The sequence below is a fragment of the Entelurus aequoreus genome, linkage group LG05 (assembly GCF_033978785.1).
Source record: "Entelurus aequoreus isolate RoL-2023_Sb linkage group LG05, RoL_Eaeq_v1.1, whole genome shotgun sequence".
NCBI lineage: Eukaryota > Metazoa > Chordata > Actinopteri > Syngnathiformes > Syngnathidae > Entelurus > Entelurus aequoreus.
This window is the reverse complement of record NC_084735.1, coordinates 9,680,914-9,707,463: the sequence shown is the minus strand read 5'-3', so window position 1 is coordinate 9,707,463 and position 26,550 is coordinate 9,680,914. Positions and strand designations below refer to the sequence as shown.

General features: G+C 31.8%; 1 protein-coding gene across 5 annotated transcripts in view; it reads right to left on the bottom strand.

Moving 5' to 3' along the window:
• Window positions 1–26,550, bottom strand: part of LOC133650136 (serine/threonine-protein kinase DCLK1-like) — a 112,512-nt gene that overhangs the window by 2,929 nt on the left and 83,033 nt on the right. The window contains exons 7-15 of one of the 5 annotated variants that reach the window (XM_062047025.1): window positions 14,861–14,924; window positions 9,660–9,832; window positions 9,465–9,584; window positions 4,156–4,302; window positions 1,843–1,976; window positions 1,596–1,770; window positions 1,450–1,530; window positions 1,279–1,377; window positions 1,140–1,213 (exon numbers count right to left, since the gene is read on the bottom strand). In XM_062047025.1, the coding sequence (XP_061903009.1) occupies window positions 1,140–1,213; window positions 1,279–1,377; window positions 1,450–1,530; window positions 1,596–1,770; window positions 1,843–1,976; window positions 4,156–4,302; window positions 9,465–9,584; window positions 9,660–9,832; window positions 14,861–14,924 (1,067 nt within the window). Of the gene's footprint in view, window positions 1–732; window positions 1,378–1,449; window positions 1,531–1,595; window positions 1,771–1,842; window positions 1,977–4,155; window positions 4,303–9,464; window positions 9,585–9,659; window positions 9,833–14,860; window positions 14,925–26,550 lie in introns of those variants that run through there. The other 4 variants (XM_062047026.1, XM_062047024.1, XM_062047023.1 and 1 more) reach the window with 4 other exon arrangements.

The following is a 26,550-nucleotide window of genomic DNA, read 5'->3' as shown; positions in this document are numbered from 1 at the left end:
CTTATTTATCGTTTATTTTGTATTATTTAAAAGTATTATGTTTAAAACAATTAATTATTGAATTAAAATGATCAATATTTATTTTATAATTCTGTAATTTAATTTTTTTTGTATGATGGATTTTTTTCATTTATTTTCTACAATTATGTAATTTCAAATATTAATTATTATTTTATATTACATTATTATTTAATACATATAACAAATATTATACAGTCATCTTCTACCGCTTGTCCCTTTCGGGGTCGCGGGGGGTGCTGGAGCCTATCTCAGCTGCATATATTTATATACTTATTTATCGTTTATTTTGTATTATTTAAAAGTATTATGTTTAAAAAAATTAATTATTGAATTAAAATTATCAATATTTATTTTATAATTCTGTAATTTAATTTTTTTTTTATGATGGATTTTTTTCATTTATTTTCTACAATTATGTAATTTCAAATATTAATTATTATTTTATATTACATTATTATTTAATACATATAACAAATATTATACAGTCATCTTCTACCGCTTGTCCCTTTCGGGGTCGCGGGGGGTGCTGGAGCCTTTCTCAGCTGCATATATTTATATACTTATTTATAGTTTATTTTTTATTATTTTAAAGTATTATGTTTTAAAAAATGAATTATCTTAATTAAAATGATCAATATTAATTTTATAATTCTGTAAATGTAATTTTTTGGTATATTTCATTTTTAAATGTAATGTAAATTCCAAACATGACTTTTTACAAAGTATATATATAATGTGTTTTTTCATTTATATTGTTTATATATATTTTTTTACAGTTATGCCATTTTATATAAGTATAATTTGTTATTACTATTTTTTAATTTTGAACAAATCAAATCCATATTTTCTATACATCATGACAGACTGTTTTATTTATATTGTTTAAATGTTTTTAATCATTCCATTTTTTTTTTTTTTAGATAATACCGTTATTTAATTTTCAATATTTTTGTCCTATTAAAATGTCATAATAAATGACCTACTTATAACATTTTTTTACACAATATTTTCTGCGTATTTGACACCCTCCTCGACACGTCTCTCTTTTGATTGACAGGTCAGGTTGTTTACGATGGCGTCTCACACTCAGCCGCCGTCGCCGTGGAAACGGAGCCTACCTTATCCAGTACATTGCCGGGTGCTGGTGGAGGTCCAAGGACCCGGATCTCTGCATAGAAAAGCTCCCGTCCAACTGAGCACAGAGAGAAACCATGGAGTGGTGAGCAATGCATGCTGGGTAACGTAGTCTCCACTCACCGGGATGACCGCCATGTTGTCCGTGTTGTCGCTGTTGAAGTGCTTCTTGATCTTCCCCGCTACAGACAGCTGGTGGTGGTTTTCACAAAGACCTTCATCCTGGCCCGGGGCGAGGACAGAGAAGTCAGACCAGGTCCGGGGGACCAAGACCCAAATATGAAAAACTCTTACGGTGACCCATGGATGGTCCAGCACTTGTAAGGCCGTGTACCTCGGATCCACCTCCACCTCCAGCATGGACCGGATCAGCTCCTGTCAGACCAAAGACCGTGAGGACCAGCTCCGCCCACGTCCCACCCGGCTCTAACTACGCTCACCTTGGCGGTTTCGGAGACGTTGTCCCAGTACGGGGGCGGGAACTCCAGCTGGCCCATGAGGATCTGGTCAAACAGAACTTCCTGGTCCTCGCTGCTCCCTCGGAAAGGCGGGAACCCACACAGGAGGATGTAGGTGATGACGCCGGCCGCCCAGATGTCCACCTTCAGCCCGTACCTAAGACCGGACATTTTAGACCCAAGAACCGACACCGAGGACTAACCCCCAAAACCGGCGCCTGGACTCTACCCCGTTTCGGCGATGATTTCAGGCGCTACATATGTGGGCGTGCCGCAGACGGTGTACAGGGGTCCGTCCACCGCGGTGGCCAGACCGAAGTCTCCCAGTTTTAGGCTCTTGCTGCCGTCTGCGTGCTCGTAGACCTGCAGAACCAAACCAGTAAGATTCAAGGACCACTGAGGGCCACGGAACGACAAGATAGCGTCAACAAAAGGAGCTGAAAAAGCTAGCATGCTACAGTGCTATGCTAACATGCTAACGATGACATGCATAGCAAAATGTATGACACTAAATTAGCACTAGTGTGCTAATATTAGAATGCTAAAATGCTAACTGTAACAGGCATCGAATACCAAAATATATTACTCTTAGTTGTGTGCCTGAAAAATGAGTTTAAAAACGCTAGGCTGCTAATGTTAGCATGCATCAAAAAGTACCAAAATACGACCGAGGTTTGTACCTAGGGTGTATACCTGCAAAATTAGCACAAAAAAAATCTAGCATGCTAATGGTAGAATGCTAAAATGCCAATCCAAAATATATTACTCTGAGTTGTGTGCCTGAAAAATGAGTTTAAAAACGCTAGGCTGCTAATGTTAGCATGCATCAAAAAGTACCAAATTACGACCGAGGTTTGTACCTAAGGTGTATACCTGCAAAATTAGCAAAAAAAATGTAGCATGCTAATGGCAGAATGCTAAAATAACAAACCAAAATATATTACTCAGAGTTCTGTGCCTGAAAAATGAGTTTAAAATGATTGGCTGCTAATGTTAGCATGCATAAAAAAGTACCAAATTACGAGGGAGGTTTGTACCTAAGGTGTATACCTGCAAAATTAGCACAAAAAAAAACATTGCATGCTAATGGTAGAATGCTAAAATGCCAAACCAAAATATATTACTGTGAGTTGTGTGCCTGAAAAATTTACAAAAAAAAAGCTAGAACTAAAACTAGAAGGCTAACGATTGTGCAATGGGCCTTTAACATTTTTGGCAAACTGGGGGCGGAGCATGCAGTGAGTCACGTGACAGTGAGACAGGAAGTGAGTTTTCTTTTTTTTTTTTACAAAGAATATATAATGTATTTTTGCATTTATGTTGTTTATAGATTTTTCACAATTATGTCATTATATATATATATATACACATATATATATATATATATATATATATATATATATATATATATATATATATATATATATATATATATATATATATATATATATATATATATATATATATATATATATATAATGTTTTTAAATAAATAATGTTTAATACATTTTAAATTTAATGTGTTAAATCGGTATACTTAACATGATGCATTTTTTTATTTGTATTGTTTTAATTTCCCTAATCATTAATTTTTTACATGCTATATTTACGATTATTCTTTTTTTATTAGTCATCAAAAAAAAGAAGCTAGCATGCTAACGTTAGAATGCTAACAGGTATCCTTCGCCAAGTAACAAAATATATGTCGCTGCAAAATTAGCAAAAAAAGCTAGCATGCTTATGTAAGAGTGCCAAAATGCTAATGTTAGCATGCATCAAGTCCTAAAATATGACTGAGGTTTATGCCTTAAAAAAAAAAAGCTAGCATGCTAATGTTAGAATGCTAACAGGCATCCTTCGTCAAGTAACAAAATATATGTCGCTGCAAAATTAGCACAAAAGCTAGCATGCTTATGTTAGAATGCCAAAATGCTAATGTTAGCATGCATCAAGTCCTAAAATATGACTAAGGTTTATGCCTTTAAAAAAAAAAAAGCTAGCATGTTAACGTTAGAAAGCTAACAGGCATCCTTTGTCAAGTAACAAAATATATGTCGCTGCAAAATTAGCACAAAAGCTAGCATGCTTATGTTAGAATGCCAAAATGCTAATGTTAGCATGCATCAAGTCCTAAAATATGACTGAGGTTTATGCCTTTAAAAAAAAGCTAGCATGCTAATGTTAACATGCCAAAATGCTAGTGTTAGCATGCATCAAGTCCTAAAATGTGACTGAGGTTTATGCCTTAAAAAAAAAGCTAGCATGCTAATGTTAACGTGCCAAAATGCTAATGTTAGCATGCATCAAGTCCTAAAATATGACTGAGGTTTATAGCATGCTACTGCTAACGTGCCAAAATGCTAATGTTAGCATGCATCAAGTCCTAAAATATGACTGAGGTTTATGCCTCAAAAAAAAAAAAAAAAAGAGCTAGCATGCTAACGTTAGAATGCTAACAGGCATCCTTCGTCAAGTAACAAAATATATGTCGCTGCAAAATTAGCAAAAAAAAGTTAGCGTGCCAGACAGGAAGTGAGCTCACCAGCAGGTTTTCGGGCTTGATGTCCCTGTGCACGATGTTGAGGCTGTGGAGGTATTTGATGGCGTTGGTCAGGTCGTACAGCATCCCGCTGGCGTCCTTCTCCGTGTACCTGTTGGCGGACGTGATGGCGTCGAAAAGGTCTCCCCCCTGTGGACAAAAATATATACACATACATTTTTGAGCCTGAACATAAGGAGGACGACCTACAAGCGTGCTAAACAGACGCATCATGTAGCAGCATTGTTAAGCGCTGAATAAGATAAACCAACATAATAAAGCAATCACTTACTGCACAATGTCTGCTAGAGCGCACTACGATTAGCTGTTTTGTTAGCCACCTCGTGCATGCCATATTTGAGGATTTAGAATAAATTAATGGACACATGTTGCTTAAAATAACTCAGTCCGGTGCTGCCACCAATACAGGCCGGGGCCCCTTGGTGGTTGTGGCCCCCAGACAAGCATATAGAGTTTTTATGCCCCAGACGTCTGCTTGGAAGATCAGCAGCCAAGATTTGAGTGAATGAAGGTGTCATCTGTGTCAGTCGTCGCCACACTTGACTCTCATTCATCCTCCTCCTCCGTGCTGACACGTACACGTCCTCCCCTGGCCAACAGATGGACCGCATTGCCACCTCCTCAATTATGCACACACGCTTTCCCCGCCTCGGTTTGATGTTGGGGCCGCCGGTACCGTACTACTGAGTATGGAGGTGAAGTCGTCTTTGCTACCAAATATTTATTTTTGACAATGAATTTTGTCAACTGTAAACTTTCTGTGAACTTTCTTTTTTTTTTTTTTTTTTTTTCTTTTTTTTTTTTCCATCAAATTATGCTGACAATTTCATTGGAAAAAAAATTGTTGGCAAAATGTGTGTTTAAAAATTCAGTGTAAAAATATTCACTGTAAAAGAATTTCGTGTGAAAAATGCACTGTCAAATAAATCAGTGTAAAACAAAAAAATCAGTGTGTAAAAAATTAAGTGTTTTATAATTCAATGTAAAAAATTCACTGTAAAGGAATTCAGTGTTTTAAAATGGAGTGTAAAAAAAAATTCAGTGTAAAACAATTCCGTGTTTTGAATTGCACTGTATAAAAATTCAGTGTAAAAAAATCAGTGTATAAAAAAAAGTTTAAAAAATAAAGAATTGAAATTTTTTTCTTTTACAATTTCAACATTTTTATTTACTTTATTTAAATTCAATTTAATGTATTCATCTTAAGAAATTGGTATTGATATGATGGGTTGATTTAATAGATTTTGTTTATATTTTTTACAATTACATAATTTTAAATATTAACTATTATTTTATATTACATTATTATTAAATGCATGATACATTTATCAATGTTATATAATATTGTCGATATACTTTTTCATGATGTATTTTTAATTTGTTTATTTTTTATAATTTAAAAGTATTGTGTTTGAAAAAAAATAGTTAATTAATTAAAATATTCTATATTTTTTTATAATTCTGTAATTTATGTGTATAAAAAAAAAATCGGTGTAAAAAAAAAAAAATTAAGTGTAAAAACAAAAATCAACGTATAGTATACAAATTCAGTGTGAAGATATCAGTGTAAAAATGCTGTTGAAAAAAATCAGTGTACAAAAATACTGTGTAAAAAATTAAGAGTAAAATAATTTAGTGTTTTAAAATTCAGTGTAAAAAAATCAGTGTATAAAATTCAGTGTAAAAAATTAAGAGTAGAATAATTTAGTGTTTTAAAATTCAGTGTAAAAAAATCAGTGTATAAAAACTCTGTGTAAAACAATTCAGGGTAAAACAATTCGTTGTTTTAAAATTCACTGTAAAATAAGTTTTTGTAGAAAAATTCAGTGTAAAAGATGCAGCGTAAAATAAATCAGTGTAAAAAAAATAAATCAGTGTATAAAAAATCTGCGTCAGAAAATTCACTGTAAAATAATTTAGCGTAAAAAAAATTCATTGTAAAATAAATCAGTGTAAAAAAAAATCAGTGTACAAAATTCTGTTTAAAAAATTAAGTGTAAAATAATTCAGTGTTTTAAAATTCAGTGTAAAAATAATTCAGTGTTTTAAAATTCAGTGTAAAAAAATCAGTGTTTAAAAACTCTGTGTAAAACAATTCAGTGTAAAACAATTCATTGTTTTAAAATTCAGTGTAAAAAAAATTCACTGTAAAATAATTTTGTGTAAAAAAATTAAGTGTAAAAAAGGCAGTGTAAAATAAATCAGTGTATAAAAAATCTTTGTTAGAAAATTCACTGTAAAATAATTTAGCGTAAAAAAAATTCAGTGTAAAATAAATCAGTGTAAACAAAAAATCAGTGTGTAAAAATTCAGTGTAAAAAATTAAGTGTTTTATAATTCAATGTAAAAAATTCACCGTAAAGGAATTCAGTGTTTTAAAATTGAGTGTAAAAAAATTCAGTGTATATAAATCAGTGTAAAACAAGTCCGTGTTTTAAATTGCACTGTATAAAAATTCAGTGTAAAAAAATCAGTGTATAAAAAAAAAATCAGTGTAAAAAAAAAAATTAAGTGTAAAAACAAAAATCAGCGTATAGTATACAAATTCAGTGTGAAGATATCAGTGTAAAAATGCTGTTGAAAAAAAATCAGTGTATAAAAATTCTGTGTAAAAAATTAAGTGTAAAATAATTTAGTGTTTTAAAATTCAGTGTAAAAATAATTCAGTGTTTTAAAATTCAGTGTAAAAAAATCAGTGTATAAAAACTCTGTGTAAAACAATTCATTGTTTTAAAATTCACTGTAAAATAAGTTTGTGTAGAAAAATTCAGTGTAAAAGATGCAGCGTAAAATAAATCAGTGTAAAAAAAAAAAATCAGTGTATAAAAAATCTGCGTCAGAAAATTCACTGTAAAATAATTTAGCGTAAAAAAAATTCAGTGTAAAATAAATCAGTGTACAAAATTCTGTTTAAAAAATTAAGTGTAAAATAATTCAGTGTTTTAAAATTCAGTGTAAAATAATTCAGTGTTTTAAAATTCTGTGTAAAAAAATCAGTGTATAAAAACTCGGTGTAAAACAATTCAGTGTAAAACAATTCATTGTTTTAAAATTCAGTGTAAAAAAAATTCACTGTAAAATAATTTTGTGTAGAAAAATCCAGTGTAAAATAAATCAGTGTATAAAAAATCTGTGTAAGAAAATTCACTCTAAAATAATTTAGCGTAAAAAAAATTCAGCGTAAAATAAATCAGTGTAAAAAAAAATCAGTGTACAAGATTCGGTTTAAAAAATCAAGTGTAAAATAATTCAGTGTTTTAAAATTCAGTGTAAAATAATCAGTGTTTAAAAACTCTGTGTAAAACAATTCAGTGTAAAACAATTCATTGTTTTAAAATTCAGTGTAAAAAAAATTCACTGTAAAATAATTTTGTGTAAAAAAATTAAGTGTAAAAAAGGCAGTGTAAAATAAATCAGTGTATAAAAAATCTTTGTTAGAAAATTCACTGTAAAATAATTTAGCGTAAAAAAAATTCAGTGTAAAATAAATCAGTGTAAAAAAAAAAATCAGTGTACAAAATTCTGTTTAAAAAATTAAGTGTAAAATAATTCAGTGTTTTAAAATTCAGTGTAAAAATAATTCAGTGTTTTAAAATTCAGTGTAAAAAAATCAGTGTATAAAAACTGTGTCAAACAATTCATTGTTTTAAAATTCAGTGTAAAAAAAATTCACTGTAAAATAATTTTGTGTAAAAAAATTAAGTGTAAAAAAGGCAGTGTAAAATAAATCACTGTATAAAAAATCTTTGTTAGAAAATTCACTGTAAAATAATTTAGCGTAAAAAAAATTCAATGTAAAATAAATCAGTGTAAAAAAAAAAATCAGTGTACAAAATTCTGTTTAAAAAATTAAGTGTAAAATAATTCAGTGTTTTAAAATTCAGTGTAAAAATAATTCAGTGTTTTAAAATTCAGTGTGAAAAAAATCAGTGTATAAAAACTCTGTGTAAAACAATTCATTGTTTTAAAATTCAGTGTAAAAAAATTCACTGTAAAATACTTTTGTGTAAAAAAACTAAGTGTAAAAAAGGCAGTGTAAAATAAATCAGTTTATAAAAAATCTTTGTAAGAAAATTCACTGTAAAATAATTTAGCGTAAAAAAAATTCAGTGTAAAATAAATCAGTGTAAAAAAAAATCAGTGTACAAAATTCTGTTTAAAAAATTAAGTGCAAAATAATTCAGTGTTTTAAAATTCAGTGTAAAAATAATTCAGTGTTTTAAAATTCAGTGTAAAAAAATCAGTGTACAAAAACTGTTTAAAACAATTCAGTGTAAAACAATTCATTGTTTTAAAATTCAGTGTAAAAAAATTCACTGTAAAATAATTTTGTGTAGAAAAATTCAGTGTAAAATAAATCAGTGTAAAAAAAATCAGTGTATAAAAAATCTGGGTAAGAAAATTCACTGTAAAATAATTTAGCGTAAAAAAATTCAGTGTAAAATAAATCAGTGTAAAAAAAAATCAGTGTACAAAATTCTCTTTAAAAAATTAAGTGTAAAATAATTCAGTGTTTTAAAATTCAGTGTAAAATAATTCAGTGTTTTAAAATTCAGTGTAAATTAATCAGTGTTTAAAAACTCTGTGTAAAACAATTCAGTGTAAAACAATTCATTGTTTTAAAATTCAGTGTAAAAAAAATTCACTGTAAAATACTTTTGTGTAAAAAAATTAAGTGTAAAAAAAGCAGTGTAAAATAAATCAGTGTATAAAAAAATCTTTGTAAAAAAATGCACTGTAAAATAATTTATTGTTAAAAAAAATTCAGTGTAAAAAATGCAGTGTAAAAAAAAAATCAGTGTACAAAAATTCAGTTTAAAAATTAAGTGTAAAATAATTTAGTGTTTTAAAATTCAGTGCAAAAATAATTATGTGTTTTAAAATTCAGTGTAAAAAAAAATTGAGAGTAAAAAAATCAGCGTATAGTATAAAAATTCAGTTTAAAGAAATCAGTGTAAACATGCTGTTTAAAAAAATCAGTGTATACAAATCAGTGTTTTAAAATTCAGTGTAAAAATAATTCAGTGTTTTAAAACCAGAGTAAAAAAATTCAAATTCTATGCTGAAAAATTCCCTCACAATGTTTTTTTCCAATGAAATAGTCAGCATAACTTCACGCAAGAAAAAATTCAGTGTCGAAAAAAATGAAAGTTGTCGTAATAAAGGCTTTTATCACATCATATAAAACATGGCGAGGGTGGCTTTGAATGGAGAATGGACTCTGAGTGGAATCGTCACCCTGAGAAAGGTACTGAGATGGAAGGGTCACATATAATATGTTCCCCACACACCTCCACCAGCTCCATGACCAGGTAGAGCTCGCTGTACGTGTCCACCTCCTCGATGAGCAGCACCACGTTGGGATGCTTGACTCGCCGCAAGATGGCCACCTCGTTCTGGATCATGTGCTCCTGGAAAAGAAGACGCCATTAGACCGGGAACGTCATTGCACCGACGGGAGGAGGGAAAGGAAGTTTTTGCCAGACCTTGCCTCGACATTTGCCCTTGTTGATGATCTTCAGAGCGTAATGGCGCCCGGTCGAGTGCTCCACGCACTCGTGGACCACGGCGAAGTTCCCGTCGCCCAACATGCATCCCACTTCGTAGCGTTCCGAAATGTAGGAGGGGACCGCCGGGAGCTGGTCGGAGGCCACTTCCTCTGCGGGGACGAGGTAAGAGATGGAGAGCGTAAACAATTGTGTACCTCGTTAGCTGACATTTAATTGTTGTTGACATCATCCAAGGATGGGATAGCGGGAAGGAGTCATTTGGCAAACAACAACACTGATATCTCCACATGTGTGTGTGTGTGTGTCACTTTAAGAAAATAACAACATTGATACCTCCGTGTGTGTGTCACTTTAAGAAAACAACAACACTGATACCTTCGTGTGTGTGTGTCACTTTAAGAAAACAACAACATTGATACCTCCGTGTGTGTGTGTGTCACTTTAAGAAAATAGCAACATTGATACCTCCGTGTGTGTGTCACTTTAAGAAAACAACAACACTGATACCTCCGTGTGTGTGTGTCACTTTAAGAAAACAACAACATTGATACCTCCGTGTGTGTGTGTCACTTTAAGAAAATAACAACACTGATACCTCCGTGTGTGTGTGTCACTTTAAGAAAATAACAACATTGATACCTCCATGTGTGTGTCACTTTAAGAAAATAACAACATTGATACATCCGTGTGTGTGTGTCACTTTAAGAAAATAACAACATTGATACATCCGTGTGTGTGTGTATGTCACTTTAAGAAAATAACAACATTGACACCTCCGTGTGTGTGTGTCACTTTAAGAAAATAACAAAACTGATACCTCCGTGTGTGTGTGTCACTTTAAGAAAACAACAACATTGATACCTCCGTGTGTGTGTGTGTCACTTTAAGAAAACAACAACACTGATAACTCCGTGTGTTTGTGTCACTTTAAGGAAACAACAACACTGATACCTCCGTGTGTGTGTGTGTGTCACTTTAAGAAAACAACAACACTGATACCTCCGTGTGTGTGTGTGTGTGTCACTTTAAGAAAATAACAACACTGATACCTCCGTGTGTGTGTCACTTTAAGAAAATAACAACACTGATACCTCTGTGTGTGTGTGTCACTTTAAGAAAACAACAACACTGATACCTCCGTGTGTGTGTGTCACTTTAAGAAAATAACAACACTGATACCTCCGTGTGTGTGTCACTTTAAGAAAATAACAACACTGATACCTCCATTTGTGTGTGTCAAATTAAGAAAACAACAACATTGATACCTCCGTGTGTGTGTCACTTTAAGAAAACAACAACATTGATACCTCCGTGTGTGTGTGTCACTTTAAGAAAATAACAACACTGATACCTCCGTGTGTGTGTCACTTTAAGAAAACAACAACACTGATACCTCCGTGTGTGTGTGTCACTTTAAGAAAATAACAACACTGATACCTCCGTGTGTGTGTGTGTCACTTTAAGAAAATAACAACATTGATACCTCCGTGTGTGTGTGTCACTTTAAGAAAACAACAACACTGATACCTCAGTGTGTGTGTGTCACTTTAAGAAAAAAACAACACTGATACCTCAGTGTGTGTGTGTCACTTTAAGAAAACAACAACACTGATACCTCCGTGTGTGTCACTTTAAGAAAATAACAACACTGATACCTCCGTGTGTGTGTGTCACTTTAAGAAAATAACAACACTGATACCTCCGTGTGTGTGTCACTTTAAGAAAACAACAACACTGATACCTCCGTGTGTGTGTGTGTCACTTTAAGAAAATAACAACACTGATACCTCCGTGTGTGTGTCACTTTAAGAAAACAACAACACTGATACCTCCGTGTGTGTGTGTGTGTGTCAATTTAAGAAAATAACAACACTGATACCTCCGTGTGTGTGTCACTTTAAGAAAACAACAACATTGATACCTCCGTGTGTGTGTGTGTCACTTTAAGAAAATAACAACACTGAAACCTCCGTGTGTGTGTGTGTCACTTTAAGAAAATAACAACACTGAAACCTCCGTGTGTGTGTGTGTCACTTTAAGAAAACAATAACACTGATACCTTCGTGTGTGTGTGTGTCACTTTAAGAAAACAACAACACTGATACCTTCGTGTGTGTGTCACTTTAAGAAAACAACAACATTGATACCTCCGTGTGTGTGTGTGTCACTTTAAGAAAACAATAACACTGATACCTTCGTGTGTGTGTGTGTCACTTTAAGAAAATAACAACATTGATACCTCTGTGTGTGTGTGTGTCACTTTAAGAAAACAACAACATTGATACATCCGTGTGTGTGTGTCACTTTAAGAAAACAACAACATTGATTCCTCTGTGTGTGTGTGTCACTTTAAGAAAACAACAACATTGATACCTCCGTGTGTGTGTGTGTCACTTTAAGAAAACAACAACACTGATAACTCCGTGTGTTTGTGTCACTTTAAGGAAACAACAACACTGATACCTCCGTGTGTGTGTGTCACTTTAAGAAAACAACAACACTGATACCTCCGTGTGTGTGTGTGTGTGTCACTTTAAGAAAATAACAACACTGATACCTCCGTGTGTGTGTCACTTTAAGAAAATAACAACACTGATACCTCTGTGTGTGTGTGTCACTTTAAGAAAACAACAACACTGATACCTCCGTGTGTGTGTGTCACTTTAAGAAAATAACAACACTGATACCTCCGTGTGTGTGTGTGTCACTTTAAGAAAATAACAACATTGATACCTCCGTGTGTGTGTGTCACTTTAAGAAAACAACAACACTGATACCTCAGTGTGTGTGTGTCACTTTAAGAAAAAAACAACACTGATACCTCAGTGTGTGTGTGTCACTTTAAGAAAACAACAACACTGATACCTCCGTGTGTGTCACTTTAAGAAAATAACAACACTGATACCTCCGTGTGTGTGTGTCACTTTAAGAAAATAACAACACTGATACCTCCGTGTGTGTGTCACTTTAAGAAAACAACAACACTGATACCTCCGTGTGTGTGTGTCACTTTAAGAAAATAACAACACTGATACCTCCGTGTGTGTGTCACTTTAAGAAAACAACAACACTGATACCTCCGTGTGTGTGTGTGTGTGTCACTTTAAGAAAATAACAACACTGATACCTCCGTGTGTGTGTCACTTTAAGAAAACAACAACATTGATACCTCCGTGTGTGTGTGTCACTTTAAGAAAATAACAACACTGAAACCTCCGTGTGTGTGTGTGTCACTTTAAGAAAACAATAACACTGATACCTTCGTGTGTGTGTGTGTCACTTTAAGAAAACAACAACACTGATACCTTCGTGTGTGTGTCACTTTAAGAAAACAACAACATTGATACCTCCGTGTGTGTGTGTGTCACTTTAAGAAAACAATAACACTGATACCTTCGTGTGTGTTTGTGTCACTTTAAGAAAATAACAACATTGATACCTCTGTGTGTGTGTGTGTGTCACTTTAAGAAAACAACAACATTGATACATCCGTGTGTGTGTGTCACTTTAAGAAAACAACAACATTGATTCCTCTGTGTGTGTGTGTCACTTTAAGAAAACAACAACATTGATACCTCCGTGTGTGTGTGTGTCACTTTAAGAAAACAACAACATTGATACCTCCGTGTGTGTGTGTGTCACTTTAAGAAAACAACAACATTGATACCTCCGTGTGTGTGTGTGTCACTTTAAGAAAACAACAACATTGATACCTCCGTGTGTGTGTGTGTCACTTTAAGAAAACAACAACATTGATACCTCCGTGTGTGTGTGTGTCACTTTAAGAAAACAACAACATTGATACCTCCGTGTGTGTGTGTGTCACTTTAAGAAAACAACAACACTGATACCTCCGTGTGTGTGTGTCACTTTAAGAAAACAACAACATTGATACCTCCGTGTGTGTGTGTCACTTTAAGAAAACAACAACACTGATACCTCCGTGTGTGTGTGTCACTTTAAGAAAACAACAACATTGATACCTCCGTGTGTGTGTGTCACTTTAAGAAAACAACAACACTGATACCTCCGTGTGTGTGTGTGTCACTTTAAGAAAATAACAACACTGACACCTCCGTGTGTGTGTATCACTTTAAGAAAACAACAACACTGATACCTCCGTGTGTGTGTGTGTCACTTTAAGAAAATAACAACACTGACACCTCCGTGTGTGTGTGTCACTTTAAGAAAATAACAACATTGATACATTCGTGTGTGTGTGTGTGTCACTTTAAGAAAATAACAACACTGATACCTCCGTGTGTGTGTGTGTCACTTTAAGAAAAACACAAATGTACTGTATGTATATTTAGCTACACAGTATATGTATATACAGTATATATATGTGTATATATGTATATATGTGTATATATAACATATATAAATAAATGCAGCTATTAGTAAAGTAATATATATATATATATTTTTTTTTATATACACACACATATAAGTACATATAAAGTGTATATATGTATATATATATGTATCTACACAGTATCCAGCAGATGAAACACGAACACAGCATCAATACATGTAGTGAGTGTGCCATGCACTCATGTAACCATCGCTAGTGAGCAGACCTGATTGGACGACGCCTACAAAAGGTCACATGACAGTTCAGGGTTTCCCCAAGACTGCCATGGGGGCGTGGTCAGGGGGCGTGGCTACAGGTGAGTCATTTGCCAGATTTGCTACGATGCTATTTTTTTTTCTTTAAAAAGGCTACAAAATGTACACATACATTAAAAAACAAATCAGTTATCGTTATATGGGATCAAATACTGTTTTTGGTGGTCAAAATCTTTTTTATTGGTACATAACTTGTCAATAGTGTGCAAATGATAGGCTATAATTGTCCATTCATACTGGTCTTAATATTGGTGGGGTTTGGATTTGATGCCCGTTTTTTCCCACGGTCACAAACACACCGCCCATGCCTGTAAGGTGATTGGCGGAGAATGAGGAAGTGTTGTTGAGACAAAAGTGTTTGTTATCCTAAGATTCTCAATACAAGTTAAAAATAGCGTCAGACTTACAATACATTATATTACTTTTATTTATTTTTTAAATAAATAATAATAATACATTAAGGGGTAAACCCTGCAGTTTTGTCACAGCGAAGGAAAGACGAGACGACACTTTTTGTAATAGTGACAACAACAAAAAAGGTCGCTCACCGCCGCCATCCGCCGGGCTGGACACTGGATCGGAGGACAGCGAGGCAGACGAGCCCTGTGAGTCCTGTGGAGGCCAGGAAAGGGGAGGGGTTTGATATGTGCTCTTAAAGGACCACAACATCACACACATCACAACATATCATAGCATCTCTCTATGCAGTGGTGATCAATTATTACCTGTCACGACCTCTCGTGTCAAGCTAGTTGTTGACTAGCATTTGCTCCACATAGAGAACGTAGTACCTAGCTAACGTATTCACTGTAAACTAAACTTCCTTCCTAAAATGTATTTTTTATATATATACACATATACATACATTATTAGCACATATATATATACACACATATACGTACATATAAGCACGTATACATATATATACACATATACATACATATATTCACATATATACACATATACGTACATATATGCACATATACATATATATACACATATACATATATACATACATATATGCACATATACATATGTATACACATATACATACATATATGCACATATACATATATTTACATACATATATGCACATATACATATGTATACACATATACATACATATATGCACATATACATATGTATACACATATACATATATACATACATGTATGCACATATACATATATATACACATGTACATACATATATGCACATATACATATATATATGCACATATACATATATATACACATATACATATATATATGCACATGTACATACGTATACACATATATACATACATATATGCACATATACATATATACATACATATATGCACATATACATACATACACATATACATACATATATGCACATATACATATATACATACATATATGCACATATATGTATATACACATATACATATATACATACATATATGCACATATACATACGTATACACATATACATACAGTATATACATACATATATGCACATATACATATACACATATGCACACATACATATGTATACACACATACATATATGCACATATACATACATATACGCACATATACATATATAAATACATATATGCACATATACATACATATATGTACATATATACATACATACTGTATATGCACATATACATATATACATACATATATGCACATATGCATATATACATACATATATGCACATATACATATATATATATATATATATATATATATATATATATATATATATATATATATATATACACATATACATACATATATGCACACATACATATATACATACATATATGCACATATACATATATACACATATACATGTATACATACATATATGCACATATACATACGTATACACATATACATACAGTATATACATACATATATGCACATATACATATACACATATGCACATATACATATGTATACACATACATATATGCACATATACATACATATATGCACATATACATATATAAATACATATATGCACATATACATACATATATGTACATATATACATATATACATACATACTGTATATGCACATATACATATATACATACATATATGCCCATATACATATATACATACATATATGCACATATACATATATATATATACATATATACACATATACATACATATATGCACATATACATATATACATACATATATGCACATATACATACATACACATAGACATATATACATGCACATATACATATATACATACATATATGCACATATACATATATATGTACACATATACATATATACATACATATATGCACATATACATATATGCATACATATATGCACTTATACATATATACACATATATAAATATGGTAACACTTTAGTATGGGGAACATATTCTAAGTAACAAAGACTTCATTTAGAGTTATTTGGTTAGGGTTAGAGTTAGGGGGTTAGGGTATACTAGTTGTATAATAAGGCCATGCAGAATAAGGCATTAATAAGTATTTAATAATGACTAATTAAGAGCCAATATGTTACTAATTTGCATGTTAATAAGCAACTAATTAATGGTGAATATGTTCCCCATACTAAAGTGTTACCATAAATATATACATAAATATACATATAAATATATATGTATATAAATAATATATATATTAGTCAAGTCTTTTACAAAATGTAAATATGCTAGGCTATAGACTACTAGGAGCTAGCAGCTACGCAACAGCTAAGCACACAATAGCACACAAGCTAGACATGTATAATAGTATTTCAACAATATACAAACAAGTATTACAGTTGCATATTACTTACAAAGTCTCCGAGGCAGAAGTGTAATAGAAAGTATCCAGTAACAAACGTGTCCGCAGTGTTCCACTTAATGCGCCGTGAGCTTACCTTCACGAATTATTGTGGCCACTGGGTTTATCCAAAAAAAATAAATAAAATAAAATAAAAAAAATAAAATAAAAATAAAAATTACCACCCCACTTCAACTTAAAGACAGAATAAGTCCATTTCAGAGAGTTAATGATAAATAGGTTGGTGTTTTTCATAGCCACTTATAAAACATGTTTCCAACATTTCACACTGCTAAATAATAAAAGTGTGCGTGATTCCTGCTGATATCGTGTTGAAAATATCGGCCAATACTCACGGCTCCGATATCGGTAACGTAACGGAAGTGAAAAAGGTGTTACCTTTTACGCACCTGATGTTTGATTGTCACATGCATCCGAGTCGTAGTTTTCATGACCAACTTTGGAGGTGTTGAAAATCGCCGTGTAAAATCGCTAATGCTAGTCAGTAGCATGTCTATGGGATATCCAATGTAAGTTGGCATGGGGCTAATGCATTTTGAGAAGTGGAGCCTTACTTTTGAGTGCTTTCTATCAGAGACGCTTGCTTTGTTGGCAGGGAAAATTCGATACGCGAGTCTGCAACCGCACACGATGTCATGTGCATAAACGGCATCCAGATATCGTACCCTTGGATTTGACATGAATCAATACTTGGTAGTACTGACGGAATTTGTTAGTACTAAGTACTACATTCTGTACCCATCGGTATACTTATCACCTTCTAGCTTGTTGTGAGGACGGCACATAAGTATCCTACATACAGTATTCTACATACAGTATCACATTTGTAGACGTATCCAACATGTATCAGACAGTTTGAAAGTAATGTATGACGATACAGCAGTGTATTATACTGTGTGGAAGTAGTGTATTAATGTACAGTACTTGTGGGTTAGTGTAAATGTGTTAATATTATAATGAATACAGAGTAAGCAGTCTATTTGAATCAGAGGAGAGTTTTTGTATGAAATTTTAAGTTTGCACCTTGCATGTTTTTAAAAGTCTGTCTAATGTTTCCTTTGTTGTTGTCGTCTCATTTATTTATATTTGTTGTTTGTTTGGTCATTTATGAATTTGTTTGGGTTTTATTTTTACATTTTTGTATTGTTTTGTTTCTATTAAGAATGTTTTTGTTTGGTTTTGTCATTTATTTTTGTTTTTTTACATGTTTTAAATTGTATTGTGTTTATCAATTATTAATTTGTTTTTGTTTTGTCATTTATTTATTTGTTTTTTGTTTTATCATTTATTTATTTGTTTGGGTTTTATGTAACATGTTTTTATTGTTTTGTTTTAATCAATTATTCATTTTTGTTTTGTTTGTCTGTTTTTTGTTTTGTCATTTATTTATGTGTTATAATTTTTTTACATTTTAAAAATGTGTTTGTTTTATCAATTATTTATTTGTGGTTTTGTCATTTATTTATTTGTTTTTTAAATTTTTTAAACTGTCTTGTTTTATCAACTATTTATTTATTTTTTGTTTTGTCATTTATTTATTTATTAGTTGTTGTTCTTTTCTCCATTTTTTTAATTTGTTTGTTTTATCAATTATTTATTTATTTTTTGGATTAGTCATTTATTTGAATGGTAAATGGATTATACTTGAACACGATTCACCCATTCACACACATATTCACACACTGATGGCGGGAGTTGCCATGCAAGGCCCTAACCACCACCCATCAGGAGCAAGGGTGAAGTGTCTTGCTCAAGGACACAACGGCCGTGACTAGATAGGCCGAAGCTGGGGATAAAAACCAGGAACCCTAAAGTTGCTGACACGGCTTCCCCAAATTATTATTTTTTTAAATGTATTTCTAATTTTTTTGTTTTGCCATTTATTTATTTATTTGTTGTTGTTTTTTTTAATCTATATTTTTATTTTTTAATGAGTTTGTTCTATCAACTATGTATTTATTATTTGGTTTTGTCATTTATTTATTTATTTGTTGCTGTTTTTTTTTTTACATGTTTTAACTTGTTTTGTTTGATCAATTATGTATTCATTGTTTGTTGTGTCAATTTTGTATTTATAATTTTTTGGTCATTTATTTGTTGTTTTTTTAACATGTTTTAAATTGTTTAAATTGTTTTATTTGATCAATTATTTATATATATTTTTTGTTTTGTCATTTGTTTGAGTTTTCCTTTAAAATTTTCTACACTGATTTAAAAAAAAAAAATAATAATTATTTCTTTGTTTTGTCATAAATTATTTTATTTGTTTTTTATTCAAAACATTTTTTAAAATTGTTTTTTAAATTTTTTTTGTAATTTCTTTATTTTTTTTACATGTTCTAAATTGTTTTAATTTGTCAATAATTTTTGGTTTTGTTTGGCCATTTATTTATTTATTTATTATTCGTTTTTTTGAAAATGTTTTGGTACATTTTTTAAATTAGTTTGTTCTATCAAGTATTTATTTATTATTTGGTTTTGTCATTTATTTATTTATTTGTTGCTGTTTTTTTTACATGTTTGAAATTGTTTTGTTTGATCAATTAGGTACTCATTGTTTGTTTTGCCATTTTTGTATATATAATTTTTTGGTCATTTATTTCTTTCTTTTTTTTAACATGTTTTAAATTGTTTTATTTGATCAATTATTCATATTTTTGTTTTGTTTTGTCATTTATTTATTTGAGTTTTTCTTTTCAATTTTCTACACTGATTTAAAAAAATAAAATGTATTTCTTTGGTTTGTCATAAATTATTTTATTTGGTTTTTATTTAAAAAAAAAAAGTTTAATTGTTTTGTTTAAAAAAAAAATTGTTTTGTCATTTCTTTATTATTTGTTGTTTTTTACATGTTCTAAATTGTTTTAATTTGTCAATAATTTTTATTTTTATTCGGCCATTTATTTCACGACTGTTTCGCCGCGTGGAAGCTGTTGATATTTTGTGTCGGTCCGATCATCGCACGTCTCGTCTCTCAGGTCCTTATCCCGCACGCAGCCTCCGTCTTCCTGCGGCGCGAGGCAACAAAACTCTGTTGCTATGGAAACTGCTGCCAGGCAGCTCAGGCGACTTCCTGGCAGGCTAAATATGGTCGCTTCCTGGACGGAGAGGGCTGGGCTTGTAGGGACCCTCTGAGGGACTTTTGTCTCCTCGGTCTTCATTGTTATTAGCAAGAGGCGAGACGGAGCCGGATGTTATCAGAAGGGGCGGCCCCTCCCTCCCTGCCGTCTCACGCCAGCATCCTGAATGCCAGCGAGAAGATGAACATGAGGCGAGGCGCATCATCTGGCGAGAGGATGCGGGGGAGCATCGGCGGCCATGAAAAGGGAATTGAACGTTGGTCCACTTGATGGTGCAACATTTACATAAATGTGGATGCCGCTCGCTTGGCCCCGCCCCCTCCCTCCCTGACATGATGTCTAGACACAAACCAATCCATCCTGCTCTCGCTTGAAAAGATCAACGGCGTTCGGGGATTAGCGCGGCGAGCTGCGCCAGCTGGACGGGAAGAATCCCGGCGACGCCACGGGGGACAGGAAGTACGAGGACGACGCTCGGGACGTAAAACCTACGCTGTAAAAAAAAACATCAGTCAAAAACTGCCAGCTCAACTTTACCGTAAAAATACATATTTACAGTAAAAACTGACAGCTCAGTTGCTAGAATTTCACTGTAAAAATGACAATGTTATTGTTTTTTTCCCATTTACACTAATATAATAGTTATTTTTACAGTAAAAAAAAAAATTGGCAGCTCAGTTGCCAGAATGTTACTGTAAATATGACACTATTATTGTTTATCTATTTACAGTAACACACTGGAAAAAGGACTGTTGATTTTAAAGTAAAAAAAAAACTTGCAGCTCAGTCGCTAGAATTTCACTGTAAAAATGACAATGTTATTGTTTTTTTCTATTTACAGTAACACACTGTAAAAACAACGACTGTTGATTTTACAGTAAAAAAAACAAAAACTGGCAGCTCAGTCGCAAGAATTTCACTGCAAAAATGACAATGCTGTTGTTTTTTTCTATTTACAGTAATAAACTGTAAAAAGAATGACCGGTATTTTTACAGTAAAAAAAAAAACGGCAACTTAGTCACCAGAATTTTACTGTAAAAATGACAATGTTAATATTTGTTCTATTTACAGTAATACACTGTAAAAACCATGACTGTTGATTTTCACAGTAAAAAAAATTGGCAGCTCAGTTGCCAGAATGTTACTGTAAATATGACACTATTATTGTTTATCTATTTACAGTAACACACTGGAAATACAACTGTTGATTTTACAGTAAAAAAAAACGTGCAGCTCAGTCGCTAGAATTTTACTGTAAAAATGACAATGTTATTGTTTTTTTCTATTTACAGTAACACACTGTAAAAACGACTGTTGATTTTACAGTAAAAAAACAAAAACTGGCAGCTCAGTCGCAAGAATTTCAATGTAAAAATGACAATGTTATTGTCTTTTTCTATTTACAGTAAGAAACTGTAAAAAGAACGACCGTTGTTTTTACAGTAAAAAAAAAAAAAGGCAACTTTGTCACCAGAATTTTACTGTAAAAATGACAATGTTAATATTTGTTCTCTTTACAGTATTACACTGTAAAAACCATGACTGTTGATTTTCACAGTACAAAAAACTGGCAGCTCAGTCGCCAGAATTTTACTGCAAAAATGACACTATTATTGTTTATCTATTTACAGTAACACACTGGAAAAACGACTGTTGATTTTACAGTAAAAAAAAAACTTGCAGCTCAGTCGCTAGAATTTTACTGTAAAAATGACAATGTTATTGTTTTTTTCTATTTACAGTAATACACTGTAAAAAGAACGACCGTTATTTTTACAATAAAAAACTGGCAGCTCAGTCACCAGAATGTTACTGTAAATATGACACTATTATTGTTTATCTATTTACAGTAACACACTGGGAAAACGACTGTTGATTTTACAGTGAAAAAAACCAAACAAACTCGCAGCTCAGTCGCAAGACTTTCACTGTAAAAATGACAGTTATTGTTTTTTCTATTTACAGTAACACACTGTAAAAACAACGACTGTTGATTTTACAGATAAAAAAAACTGTCAGCTCCGTCGCAAGAATTTCACTGTAAAAATTAAAATGCTATTGTTTTTTTCTATTTACAGTAATACACTGTAAAAAGAACGACCGTTATTTTTACAGTAAAAAAAAACAGCAACTTAAGTCACCAGAATTTTACTGTAAAAAATGACAATGTCAATATTTTTTTTATTTATAGTAACACACTGTAAAAACCACGACTGTTGATTTTACAGTAAAAAAAAAACTGCCAGCTCAGTCGCCAGAATTTTACTGCAAAAATGACAATGTTATTGTTTTTCTCTATTTACAGCAATACACTGTAAAAAGCAAAACTTGTGATTTTACAGTAAAAAAAAAAGAAACTGGCAGCTCAGTCGCAATAATTTTACTGTAAAAATTACAAAGTTATTATTTTTTTCTATTTACAGTAATACACTGTAAAAAAAACAAACCATTATTTTTATGGTACGAAAAACTGGCAAATTAGTAACCAGAATTTTACTGTTAAAATGACAATGTTAACATTTTTTCTATTTACAGTAATACACTGTAAAAACAATGGCTGTTGATTTTGCAGTGAAAAAAACTGGCAGCTCAGTCACCAGAATTTTACTGCAAAAATGACACCATTATTGTTTATCTATTTACAGTAATGCACTGTAAAAACAATGACTGTTGATTTTACAGTAAAAAAAACAACTCGGAGCTCAGTCGCAAGAATTTTACTGTAAAAATTACAATGTTATTGTTTTTTTTCTATTTACAGTAATACACTGTAAAAACCATGACCGTTATTTTTACAGTAAAAAAAACTGGCAGCTTGGTCACCAGAATTTTACTGTAAAAATGACAATGTTATTGTTTTTTTCTATATACTTGTAATACACTGTAAAAACAAACATTATTTTTTACAGTAAAAAAACCCGGCAGCTCAGTCACCATAATGTTACTGTAAATATGACACTATTATTGTTTATCTATTTACAGTAACACACTGGAAAAACGACTGTTGATTTTTCAGTAAAAAAAAAACTGGCAGCTCAGCCGCAAGAATTTTACTGTAAAAATGACAATGTTATTGTTTTTTCCTATTTACAGTAATAACCTGTAAAAAGAACGACCATCATTTTTACAGTAAAAAAACCGGCTGCTCAGTCACCAGAATGTTACTGTAAATATGACACTATTATTGTTTATCTATTTACAGTAACACACTGGAAAAACGACTGTTGATTTTACAGTAAAAAAAAAACTGGCAGCTCAGTCGCAATAATTTCACTGTAAAAATGATAATGTTATTGTTTATCTATTTACAGTAATACACTTTAAAAACAATGTCTGTTGATTTTACAGTAAAAAAACCGAACTCAGAGCTCAGTCGCAAGAATTTTACTGTAAAAATTACAATCTTATCGTTTTTTTTCTATATACAGTAACACACTGTAAAAACCATGACCGTTATTTTTACAGTAAAAAAACTTGCAGCTCAGTCACCAGAATTTTACTGTAAAAATGACAATGTTATTGTTTTTTTCTCTTTACAGTAATACACTGTAAAAACAACCATTATTTTTTACAGTAAAAAAAATGGCAGCTCAGTCACCAGAATGTTACTGTAAATATGACACTATTATTGTTTATCTATATACAGTAACACACTGGAAAAACGACTGTTGATTTTACAGTTAAAAAAAAAACTCGCAGCTCAGTAGAAAGAATTTTACTGTAAAAATGACAATGTTATTGTTTTTTTCTATTTACAGTAATACACCGTAAAAACAATGACCAACGATTTTACATATTAAAACAAAACTGGCAGCTCAGTCGCCAGAATTTTACTGTAAAAATTACAATGTTATTGTTTTTTTCTATTTACAGTAATACACTGTAAAAAGAACAACCGTTATTTTTACAGTAAAAAAAACTTGCAGCTCAGTCACCAGAATGTTACTGTAAATATGACACTATTATTGTTTATCTATTTACAGTAACACACTGGAAAAACGACTGTTGATTTTACAGTAAAAAACTTGCAGCTCAGTCGCAAGAATTTCACAGTAAAAAAAGACAATGTTGTTGTTTCTTTCTATTTGCAGTAATACACTGTAAAAACGACGACTGTTGATTTTACAGATTAAAAAAACCTGGCAGCTCAGTCGCAAGAATTTCACTGTAAATATGACACTATTGTTGTTTATCTATTTACAGTAATACACTGTAAAAACAATGACTGTTAATTTTACAGTAAAAAAAAACAAAACTCTGAGCTCAGTCGCAAGAATTTTACTGTAAATATTACAATGTTATTTTTTTTTCTATTTACAGTAATACACTGTAAAAACCATGATCGTTATTTTTACAGTAAAAAACTGGCAGCTTGGTTACCAGAATGTTACTGTAAATATGACACTATTATTGTTTATCTATTTACAGTAACACACTGGAAAAGCGACTGTTGATTTTACAGTAAAAAAACAAACTCGCAGCTCAGTCGCAAGAATTTCACTGTAAAAATGACAATGTTATTGTTTTTTTTTCTATTTACAGTAATACACTGTAAAAACAATGACTGTTGATTTTACAGTAAAAAAAACAAACTCGGAGCTCAGTCGCAAGAATTTTACAGTAAAAATTACAATCTTATTATTTTTTCTATTTACATTAAAACACTGTAAAAACCATGACCGTTATTTTTACAGTAAAAAACTATCAGCTTGGTCACCAGAATTTTACTGTAAAAATGATCATGTTATTGTTTTTTTCTATTTACAGTAATACACTGTAAAAAGAACAACCATTATTTTTACAGTAAAAAAACTTGCAGCTCAGTCACCAGAATTTTACTGTAAATATGACACTATTATTGTTTTTTTACTTACAGTAACACACTGGAAAAACAACTGTTGATTTTACAGTAAAAAACAACAACCTCGTAGTTCAGTCGCAAGAATTTCACTGTAAAAATGACAATGTTATTGTTTTTTTCTTTTTACAGTAATACACTGTAAAAACGACGACTGTTGATTTTACAGATAAAAAAAACTGTCAGCTCCGTCGCAAGAATTTCACTGTAAAAACTACAATGCTATTGTTTTTTTCTATTTACAGTAATACACTGTAAAAACCATGACCGTTATTTTTACAGCAAAAAACTAGCAGCTTGGTCACTAGAATTTTACTGTAAAAATTACAATGTTATTGTTTTTTTTCTATTTACACTAATATACTGTAAAAACGACCGTCGATTTTACAGTAAAAAAAAACAAACAAAAAACTGGCAGCTCTGTCGCCAGAATTTTACTGTAAAAATTACAATATTATTGTTTTTTTTCTATTTAAACTAATACACTGTAAAAAGAACGACCATAATTTTTACAGCAAAAAAAAAACCGACAGCTCAGTCACCAGAATGTTACTGTAAATATCACACTATTATTGTTTATCTATTTACAGTAACACACTGGAAAAACGACTGTTGATTTTACAGTTAAAAAAACTCGCAGCTTAGTCGCAAGAATTTCACTGTAAAAATTACCATTTTATTGTTTTTTTCTATTTACAGTAATATAATACACTGTAAAAAGAACAACCGTTATTTATACAGTAAAAAAAAACTGGCAGCTCAGTTGCCAGAATTTTACTGTAAAATGACAATGTTCTTGTTTTGTTTTTTTAATTTACAGTAATACACTGTAAAAATCACCAATGTTGATTTTACAGTAAAAAAAACAAAAACAAACTGGCGGCGGAGTCACCAGAATTTTACCGTAAAAAAAACATTTTTTTTCCCATTTTACAGCAACGCTGCAAAAACAATGGCCGTTAAATTTGACCTCTGCTTAATAGATAGATTGAATGTCCTTCCGTGGCGGTCATATCTTCTTGTCAACAAACGGGGTATTGTTTGGATGGCAAAGTTTGTCACTTGAGTCGTTGACATGTTGTTCAAAATTCCCATTGATGGCGCCTCCTCCTGTTTGATATCATTTTAGTGCGATACTGCTTATACTGCCAGTAAAAGTAACGGCGTTGGTTAAATAACACCTGTATTAAGAACACTGATTGTGTGTGTGTGTTTGTGTGTGTGAGACACAGAGAAAGTGCGTTAAAGAATGAACACAAGGCGACAAAAGTGCAAATGGAGACAATTTAATGAGAGAGAAGACGTGGAAATGAGAAGAAGCACAGATGAAGAGAGGAATGAAGAAGAAGATACGCACACGAGCAAGCGAGTGAGACACAACATCGTGTGAGGACACACAAAGATGAATCATTGCACGCACACAATATGGTTGCTGATGATGATGATGATGATGAGGAGCATGTAAATCA